This window comes from Neophocaena asiaeorientalis, unplaced genomic scaffold, assembly GCF_003031525.2.
Source record: "Neophocaena asiaeorientalis asiaeorientalis breed wild unplaced genomic scaffold, Neophocaena_asiaeorientalis_V1.1 scaffold196, whole genome shotgun sequence".
NCBI classification, from domain to species: Eukaryota; Metazoa; Chordata; class Mammalia; order Artiodactyla; family Phocoenidae; genus Neophocaena; species Neophocaena asiaeorientalis.
In genome coordinates this window covers 2569707-2580150 of record NW_020173929.1, presented here as the reverse complement: position 1 = coordinate 2580150, position 10444 = coordinate 2569707, and the positions used below count along the sequence as shown (strand labels likewise).

General features: G+C 53.4%; 1 protein-coding gene across 1 annotated transcript in view; it reads left to right on the top strand.

Moving 5' to 3' along the window:
- Positions 1-10444, top strand: part of ABTB2 (ankyrin repeat and BTB domain containing 2) — a 181801-nt gene that overhangs the window by 150017 nt on the left and 21340 nt on the right. Inside the window, exon 4 of the mRNA XM_024752600.1 lies at positions 10297-10444. Within this exon, the coding sequence (XP_024608368.1) occupies positions 10297-10444 (148 nt within the window). The remainder of the gene's footprint in view (positions 1-10296) is intronic.

The window sequence follows — 10444 nt, the reverse complement described above, 5'->3', positions numbered from 1 at the left end:
GCATCACTTGGGCTGCTTGCTCTCAACCACTCAGGGCCTCTTCCCCCACAGGCTTGAGTTAGCTGGCTCTGGGTGGCCAGAGAGGGTGGGCATCTGTCCAGCATCCGAGAAGGAATGAGCCAGGGATGGGGGACAGACGAAGTGGCAGTGCCAGATAACAGGGGCTGGAGAAAGAACAGGATCCCGACCCAGCTGTTGACAAATGCCCCCGGGGCTGCCTGTTGCGTGTGATTTCCTGTCCCATTGTTGCGCCCACGGGTCCCCACAGAGAAGAAGAAGACTGGGAACTGCCAGCCCCAGGGGTGTTTTTGTCACGGGCCGCCACAATGCCCTTTGTCTCCCAGAGGGCGCCTGGGTGCTGGGAAGTCCCAACTCAAGGGAATGGAGTTTGCTTTCTTACAGAAGGCGGCTTCCTAGGCTGAGCTGTGGACTTTGCAGACGCCGAGGATGGGCCAGGATAGGAGCTCGGGCGATGTCTGGAGTCCAGCTGGGCTGGTTTCTGGCCTGCTCCTACTTGCCTGCCAGCCGGCTCCCCAGATTTCCCTCCTCCCTCAAGACCAACTGCCTCTGACAGCCGCTTCTTTTGCTGCTTTAATATTTGAGATTTGGGGGAAGAAAGCTCTTGAGGGGCCCGGAGTGTCCCTTTGGGGCCCAGCCCAGCACCCCGTTCCCTGCTGCCTTCAGGACTGTTGAGGCTATGGGCGCGGAGGCTGGAGTTGGGCAGAGTGGGGCAGTGGGCGCACTGGGGCGACTCTTTTCTCCTTCGCGCTCTGCCTCCCAGTTCTCCACCAGCCAGTAGGCTCAGAGCACTTGGCGTGTGGCAGTTTGGTCTCGGGCAGGACCTCGGAATCTCTCTTTTTAAAGCCAGACAGATCGCCATTGGCTAGCTATGTGACCTCAGACGTGTGTCCAAACCTCTCAAAGCCTTGGTTTCCACATTTGTAAAACACCCTCGCAGGGTGGCTGTGTTAGAGGGTGATGTTTTCAGAATGGCCTCTTCCTTACCTGGCACACAGTAGGCCCTCAGCAAATCTTAGCAATGTGGTTTTGCTGCTCAGAAGCCAGTGCCAGCGTCTCCCCTGAGGCTGCAGTTGGGCCGTGGGTGCAGAAAGCAGGGTCAAGTGCTGGGAGCCTTTTCCTCTGGCTGGGTTAGAGTGCACCGCCGTCTCCAGCTCAGGTCAAAGCCACTAGCTGCCAGTCGGGAATCTCCGCCTTGCACACGTGCATCTCCCGCCAGGCCTCAAGAGCCCCATGCCTCTACCTCCTCCTGGAAGTTTCTGGAAGCTCTTTACCTGACAGTGTGAATGGGTCACCTTGCTGCCTTAGACTGTGGGGGGGTGGGGAAGGCGGGTGCTGTGTGACAATACTCAGCTGAATCCGGACAGGAACACCTATTCAGAGACTAAATAAATGACCCCACCCCTGGCCCACTGCCCAGCAGCTGCCTGTTGGGTCAGTGAAGCAGGAGAGCTAAGCCGTTGGGCCCTCCCAAGCTGACTTGCTGGCAGAGGCCAATCGCTGGTGGCAGTGCCCTCACCATGATTCTGAAAGTGTGTGTTCAAAAGAAGGGGCGTGTGTTTGAACAGGTTGGAGGCCCTTGGCTGCCTGGCTTCCACAGGGTGAAAGAGCTGCGGCCTCTTGTCAGCCGTCACGGACGCCGAGCCTGGGCGACTCTGAGGCTCTGGCATCTTCATGCAGCAGTGAGCCCCGAAGGTAAGGTGCAGCCACGAGGCCAAGGGAGCCACGCCCCAGCCAAGCGGAGAGAGGGAGGCCTGCTTTCACCGGGCTCCATTCCACTTGTGTGGGAAGCAGCGATACTCTGGCCTGCTTTGCCAGCTGCCTGCCAGCTAGGCCGCCTGCCGGCCAGGCCGCCACACAGGGGAGCCTTGGCCTGAGAAATGGGCCAGATAGATGCCCTGGCCCTTGCGGCACTCAGAGCCCTCCCTGCTGCAGGGGAGAGGGTGGAGGGGTGGTGCCCGCATGCAGTCTCCAGTGAAATCTGTACCATCCCACCCACATAAGAGGCCACCCTAGAGTCAGGCCCGGTTACCAAAGACAGATGGCCGTGTCCCTTCCATCGCGGCTCAAGGCCACATGGACGTCTGCCGAACCACACCTGCCGTCCCCTCCCTGAGACGGCTCCACGTGCCATCCTAGCTGCCCTCCCAGAAACCACCTTAGCCGCAGTCAGCGGAGCTTCCCCAGGAAGCTGTTCCTGGGTAGAAAATTCTCCTGCGGCATGCTTATCTTTTTATCAGGGAAATATTTTCTTTTTTTCTGAAGAGAGCCATTTGTTAATACCCAAGCCAGCCCAAGCCTCCAAGAATGGAAGACGAAGCACTTCCCCATTTCAGGAGCTCAGCTGCCTGACTTAGAGCTCTGGAGCCCTGAAGAGAGTCCTGGAGTAAGAGCGGACCCCTGAGAACATGTTAGCGGCCAGAGGGCTTTGCCTCTAGGAGTGAGAAACATTCTATGCATTTCTGTTCTTTTTTTTTGGCCATACCACGCAGCTTGCAGGATCTTAGTTCCCCAACCAGGGATTGAACCCAGGCCCTCGGCAGTGAGAGCGCGGAGCCCTAACCACTGGACCGCCAGGGAATTCCCTGGGCTATGCATTTCTGAATTCAAAGGTTGAGTTTCTAACATGGGCTTCTGTGCTGGGGGATGGGCAGCATCAGTAAGTAAAACAGCCTCTGCCTTCAGAGAAATTATAGCCTGAGGGGAAAGCAGACACAAAGAATGCGAACAAACAAAATGATACCAAATGGGCAAATGCTGTGAGGGTGCGGTGCTGAGGGCAGAATGGGGACCAGGCTCAGGGCGGGTGGGCAGAGAGGGCCTCCCACTGCCTGGAGGAGACCCACGAGCCAGGCAAGGTGCCTTACCCCAGTGCCTAATGCCAGGGTGACCAGGTGTTTGTGTTTGCCTGAGACACTTCTCATGTATGCTTGCTGTCCCAGTGTTGTTGGCAGAAGCACTCCTTTTCCCTCTCAGAGTGGTCCAGTCCCCAGGATGTCCAGGTCCAGAAAAATGGAAAGCCAGGGCCAGCTTCCTAAGCTAAGTGGCAGTGGAGCACACTGTTTGGGAACTTGGACATGGAGGGTACCCCGCCTGGCACCGCATCCCAGCTCTGCCACTTACTAGGTGTGTGACCTGGAGCAAGTTACTTTACCTCTCCAGCCCTCAGTTTCTCCATGCGTACAATGGGGATAATAATAGTACCTGTTTCATAAAGCAGATATGAGGATGAAGTAAGTCAATAGATATAAAGGGCTTAAAACAATGCCACGTGTTTAGCAAATGCTCTGTACACGTTAGTTGTTTGTGTTTCCCGGTTATTCCTGGATGCCTCGGAGCCAGGCCAGGATGCCCCGATTGTTACCCAATTGGCCTCCCATCCCACAGCTCACGTTTAGGTTCCCTGACGGGCAACCAATGGGAAGAGGCAGGGGAATCGTTCACAGCTAATCATGACTTGGTTGTAATCTAAATTTATATCCATATGCATATCTGAGCAACTGGAGGTTTTTCTGGTGCCTCTAATCTGTACCAGATGGGTTTTAATAAGAAAAGCGTATTTCCCAGAAGAAAGTCCTAAGCCCTGCCTCTAACAGAAGTCACCTGACCCCACGTGGAGATTCTGCCAGGGGTCAGCTACAGGGTCTGAGGCAGCGGGGCTGCCAGAGGAGATAGGCCCCGGGGTCAGAAGAGAGATGCCTGCCCGGCTCTGACTCCAAGCTGAGCCAAACCATTCTGGTTTACCAAGCAATTCTAGAAAAATAATTAGTCCAACATGTGAACCAGACTAGAATCGCTTCCTTTGTACTGGGAATGGAATCTGACTTCATTTGGGACAATGTTGGTTTCATTCTCCATGGATGTTTTGGCTTGGTGTTCGGCCACCGTGGCCCTCCAGAAATCTTGGGGGACCTGTGGTGAGGGCCGCAGAGCTGGCAGAGCAGAGCCGACCTTGACCTTCCTAGAGCAGTCTCTGCTTGAAGAGCTGTCGCTTGATTGGGAAAAGCTTGGCATCTTCTCAGGTTCCTGACGGTGCCACTTGCCAGCTCCCAGCCCAGGCGGCACAGCAGGGTAGGGCGTGGAAGCGGTGTGCTTCCCAGCAAGCTTCCTGAGAACGATGGATTCGGGGGGAAGGTCACCCCATTCAACGCCAGTGCTCAGCAGTGATTCCCACTGAAGGTGGGGCAGAGTCGGTGCAAGATTTTAGGGCTGAGGGTGGGAGACATTCTGGCTACCCCCTCCCTTGAGCATCACCTGCAACTGTGTAGCTGGTCCCTGTGAGAATCCTTTCCTGGACTAAGGATGCTCACAGGCAGGGTGGGCTCTAAGGCATCATGGGTCTCCCCAGACCCTCCCAGCTAGGCCCGCGCCCCAGAGTCCTGTGTCCTCCCAGCCAAAGGTGGAAGTTAAGAAACCACAGCCCGGTTTCCCAGGGCTGAGCTCAGGCCGGGTGTCGAGGCCCTGCCCAGCCAGTGGGCACCTCCCAGATCTGCCTGCCTGAGTATTTGAACCCAGTCCTCGTGGGTGGGCGCAGAGAGGACATACCTGCTGGCCCCAGACTTGGCCTGCCAGTTGGGGACAGAGGCACAAGGCCTTCTCACGCCTGGGCCTCCAGTTCCAGGCTTGTGCCCCATCTACCAACCTGACTCTCTCCCTAAGGCCCCGCCCACCTCAAGGAAGAACAGAGCCTGCTTTGAGCTGGAAATTGGAGGCGTTTCCTGTTTCATGTTGTCAAGACACTGCTTATAGGACTGTAATCCCAATGAATCATATGCTTGCTGAGTGGGGCAGAGGTTTTTGTTTTTCCCCAGGCTGTAGGGACCTCTTAAAACCAAGGCCTTAAGAAGTTTATTCTCTTTCATTTTTTTAACAGGCAAAAATGGCTTTTGCAGGCCTGGTCCTGTTGAAGGACCTTGGGAGCCCATTGGCTTGATATTCTCAGGCTCATCTGTATGATTAATTTAAAGAGAGAGGAAGAGAAACCGAGTCATGACACATGGGGCTGGGCCCCCTGTTGCTGCTAAAGGGCTCTGTGACCTTGGGTGAGATGCTCGGCCTCCCCGGGTCTCTATTTCCTCCTCTTCACCCCCCTTCCTGTTAAAGACCCGTTTTCTTTGGTGTATTTTACACCTCCCCCCACGTGACATTGGTTGCTATTTTATGCACACAAAGACAAATGCTCCCAGTCGGTGACCCTTTTAAGTGGCTTTGTTTGTCACCGGATGCGGATGCGCGTGCGCGTGTGTGTGTGTGTGTGTGTGTGTGTGTGTGTGTGTGTGTGTGTGTGGTGTTTCTGAGGTTGGTTAGGCCGCCAACAGCATTTAGGGGCGGCAGGTCCCTCACAGTCATCCCGTGCGCACCCCGTCACCACCTCGCATGTTTCTGACCCCATGGCCCCTGGGTCTGTGTTGTCGTTGTCCCTTCCCCTCTTCAAGGTTCTTGACAGCCAAGGCCGAGTGTCTGCACGGCCAGAAATGGTCTCCAGATCACACTCCACTTAGCGGTTGTGTTTGTTGCTCTGTTTTATGCGTGAGTGGTGGGCAGCTCGCTGGCAGGCTTTTGCAAGCTTTACATGTTTATACTTGCTGGAGGGTTGGGGTGTGTGGAGAGGGAATTGGCTGGACTTGAAGAAGGCTGGAGCTGAGGCATTTAATAGGACCAGATTCCTATAGCCTTTTCTGCTATTATGTATTTTCTCTATCAACAGACACTAAAATGGTAGTAATAGTTAACCTTTACCAAGAACTTACCATGTGCCAAATGCTGTGCTAAGCCCTTTATGTACATAACTTCTGACCATCTTGTGAGGTGGTCCTGTTATTTATACCCATTTTGCTGATGGGGCAACTGAGGCTAAGGGAGATAAAATAACTTGCACAGGATCACGGTTTAATTCATTGAGAGTGCAATGGATTGCAGCCTAGGGCCGTCTCCTACCAGAGCCTATGCTCTTGACCTCGGTATAGTAGGTACAGCTATTGTCATGTGGAGGCTGTGAAATAACAGCAAAAGTGTTTCTCATGATGGAAAATGTCTAGAAACCACTGACTTAACGCCATCTTTAAAAGAAAAACAGGCCCAAAGAAGGTAATGATCCACCCAAGGTTACAGAGCCAGTTCGGCTGCTTCCTAAAACTAGGGCTGTCTGCCAGTGAGGATTCAGTGTGGGATCCTCAGATCCTTAGGCTGGGAGCATGCATATAAAACACACACCATTCTAGAATTGGCTGGACTGGGACAGAATCCCAGCCCCACGCCTGAGAGCAGCCTTGCCTCAGGGATCGACTACATTATCCTAAGGCAGTGGTTCTCAATGAGACTTCTCAGGAGTCCACAGGGTCAAAATTATATTCACAATAATAAGGTGTTATTTGCCTTTTCACTCATGTTCTCACAAGTTTCCAGGGAGTTTTCAAGAAGCTGTGTGACATGTGAGCATAGTATCAGTCTGATGGCTGACGGGATATGGGTTTGTGTATTCAGATGTTTGAAGCTCTCTGTTTTAATTTCTGATACAATAATTAGCGCTAGAACAATACACATAAATAAAAGCTCTTTGGGGGCCTCAGTAATTTGTGAGAGTACAAAGGGGATCCTGAGGCCAAAGTGCTTGAGAACCGCTGTTCCGTGGTGCCAGACCCAGCAAAGGGGACAGTCAGTGGCTTGCAGCTACACTCAGCCTAGGGAAAAGGCAAGAAGAGGGAAACAGGCTTTTTTCTCTGGGAGGGAACCAAGCAGAGAGACCCTGGGGATGACGCATACTCAGTCATTCCCAGCTTTGCTCCTCTAGAGCCTGTTCACTCCACAGTTAGGATGCAGCCATGGCCGGTACAGATGGGAGTTTTTATAGGGATTTTCCAGAATGTCCAGTAATGCAGGCCAGTTTCTCAGCATACCCAGTGAGCTAGATGAAATTACCAGAAAGGAAATAGTAGCCTGGAACCCACAGGCCAAGGGAAGGATGTTACTGAGAAAGTCCATGAATTGCTTATCATTTTACCTTCCCATGGGCCGCAGGTCAGGGAGGTGGGTAGACCAAGGAGAAAGGCCTGTAGGGGTCATTTGGGGGGCTGCAATGGCCTTGTTTGTGGACAGGTGGGCACCAGCCACCACCCCAGAGGCAGAGTGACAATTTTAACCCGGAAGGATTTTTGTATGTTGAAGAATATTAATCAGTGTGCAATCCAGGAAACAGAAAACACCTCAGGTGTTTTAAACAGGAAGGGATTTAATGCAGGGAATTCAGTGCCAAAAGAATCATTGGAAGGACTCAAGGAGCAGGTTCAAGGCTGAACCTCCAGGAATGACTCCAAGGACAATACAGAACTTGCTATCAGGGCGGCTACTCCCTCGGAGATAACCCTGGGAACTGCAATTTAGGATTGAAGCTGGAGTCAAGAAGCTTCTGCCATTGCCTTCAGTAGCAGTACTGCTGCCTCTGGAGCACTCAGGAAGCTGGGAAATGGACACTGGAATGCTCTGTAGGGGGAAAAAAATCCCTCCTGTTTTATGAGTTGGCTTGCTAGCAGAAACAAGCAGAGGGGACACAAAGGTGGCTTCCGCCTCACATCCATTTACCAGATCTCGTGCAGCTTCGTCTTAATGGTGAAGCCTAATTTGCAAAGAAGTCTGGGAAATGTAGTTTTCGGTTTTCCACGTCTTCAGCTAAGATGGTAGAATGGAGGCTGAATGAACCAATCCCCAGTATCTGCCCACCTGTTATCAACACTGCGTCTTTTCATGTGCCGAGTTATAAGAGGCACAAGGCGGGAGAATGAATCATGACACCATCTGATTAGACTTCATGGTTTCCTGAGTTCCCTCTTGGATTTCCCGTAGTGCAGCTGGGAGATGCTGCTTAGGGCGTTCGTGGCCACACGCGGCTCTTTGTCTTGGCGGTTGGCCACAATAGGGAAGAATGGCTGGCAAATCCACGAACCGTCTTTTTGTTCACCCTTCAGTCTCCAATGCTGGTGGTTTAGATAAAACCTTCCCCTTGGGTCAGAAGGACTGACATGTAGAAGTATGTCTCTGAGCTTGCCTTGTAGCATTGGAGTGTAAGAATTATAAAATTCCAAAATAACATTTGGGGGGAATTCAAATGGGCATTCACAATTAAAGAAGATCTTGGAAACGGGAGTAATTCACAAAGGGATTGTTGTTCCTTCCTGGATTCTACAAGCTCCCCCACCATAGGGTCCTGGCTTCCCACTCTAATGAGTCCACGTTGTGACTCTGAAAAGTATATGCCATTCTTTTCTGGGCAGAAACAGGACTCGGTCCAGAACTGATAACTTGGATGCATTATGCCACGTTCCTGATGCTTAGCCATCCTTGCAGTCATTCGGTTTACTGAGCATCTGTTGTGTCTAAGTCCTGTGCTGGGTATATTTTAGAGAACCAGAGATGAGGAAGGCATCGTTCTTGTCCTGAAGAGGAATAATCTAGTTAGGAAGATGAGACGCATTCATTCTGGAATAGAATTTTAAGGGATCTTGGAGAAGGAAGAGATTATTTTCTTTGGAAAAGGGATGTGGGAAGGCTTCTAGAAAGAAGTGGCATTGGAACTAAGCCTTGAAGGATAAATAGGATCTGGATGGGCAGAGGTGAGAGCTGGTTCGTTCTTGTGGAGGTGGGAACGGGCAGGGTGGGCTTGAGAACCACGAATGCCTGATGGTCAGGTGTGTCCTGATGAAAGGTGTGAGCCAGGCTTGGAAAGTAAGTTGAGTGAGGTTCTGGGCATCCTTGAAGGCCAAGGCTACAAGACTTACAAGACTTTCCCAGCCTGTGGCCGCCTTGTCACCATAGCGATTGGTACACTCAGTGCACCAGTGAAATGACTCAAACCTAGAAATATTTTCAGAAATGACAGAACCAGGACATCAAAATAATTTCCAAGTGAACCACGTTCAAGAATCCCATCCGATTCTCTTTATAAATAAATAAATAAATAAATAAATAAGTGAAAGCATCCTTTGCCCTCAAGAAGAGAAGCTTTGCAAACTTTGAGATGACCTAAGCTTTTGAGATCTGAGATTAGTCATGTGAGGACATCTTTAGGTGACTCCCTGCAGTTGATTTACTCAGGAGCTGAGGGGAGAGGATGGAGGTCGTCTTCCTGGACAGAGTATCTCTCTTGTGTGTCTAGGGGAAAGATGGCGACAGCAAGGGCCTAACGCACAAGGATCCCAGGGTATCAGATGAAGTGGGGTGTGGAGGGGGCATGGGGGGCGGTAGGCATGAAGCCAAGACCGGCTGTCGGGGCCCCTCCACAGCATGGGGTCTGCTGGGCTGTGGAGTGGTCTTCCGAGGTCTTCACCGTGGGAGATGGGCCAGAATGGGCAGAGGACAGGAGTCAAGCTTGGTGGGGTAGGGACGGCACGGCCTGGGGTGGGGAGGGACCGGCCCTGGGCGGCAGGACCATGGTATTGCTCAGCACCGGGGGCACTAGTCGCTGTCCTGTGAATGGTGCCCCCTGCTGGCACCCAGAACGCCTGTGACCGGTGCCCCCTGAGTTTGTAGCTCAGAGGCCTTGCTGGGCCAACCGCCTCTCCCTGCCTCCCCCTAGCTGCCCCACACCGTGGCCATGGGTTCTGGGTGTGACATAGGTCCTGGGACAGGTCCTCCCTGGAGGACCTCGGGCGCCAGCCTGGGGCCACCCTGCCTGCCACAGGAAGCGACATAGGCCCACCTCAGCCCGGGGGTCAGTTGAGGAGAGAGTGGCTGTCAACCACACGCAGGTAGTGTGCCATGTGTCGTCTCACGTGGCCTCACAATGATCCTGAGAAGTGGGGACTGCCGCATCTCACAAGTGAAGAAAACAGCCTCGGGGTGTTGTCTGTGGTGATGAAGGGGCACAGCTGGGTTTGGAGCCTGGGTCTGTTCGACTCTTTCCTCTGCACCCCAGCACCCAGAAGGCAGGCATCCTCTCCCCTCTGCAGAGAGGGAGATCCCGTCTGAATTCTGTGGAGGGGACAGGAGTCCCCAGTTCCACATGCTGGCAAGCCCCTTCCTTGATGGGCCACCTAAGGCCCTCAGGCTCTGCTCGTGGCCCACGACAGGGATTCCTTCCGAGTCCTGACTGAGTTCCTGTAGAATGGGGCAGATCGCACTCTCCGTGAGGAGAAGAGTCAGGCCCCCTCCACCTCCCACAGCCAGAAGGCTACAGGGGACCCAGCCTCCGTGGCTGTCCTGAGAGTGGGTGCTGAAGGTGGTCCCCTTCTGTGCTTCAGGGAGCAGCCCGCCCAGGCCTGACCCCCTCTCTCTGCTGCCTCCCAGGCCCTTCATGCTGCTGCCGCCGCTGATGGAGTGGATGCGCGTGGCCATAACCTACGCGGAGCACCGCCGCAGCCTCACCGTGGACAGCGGCGACATCCGGCAGGCGGCGCGGCTGCTGCTGCCCGGCCTGGACTGTGAGCCCCGGCAG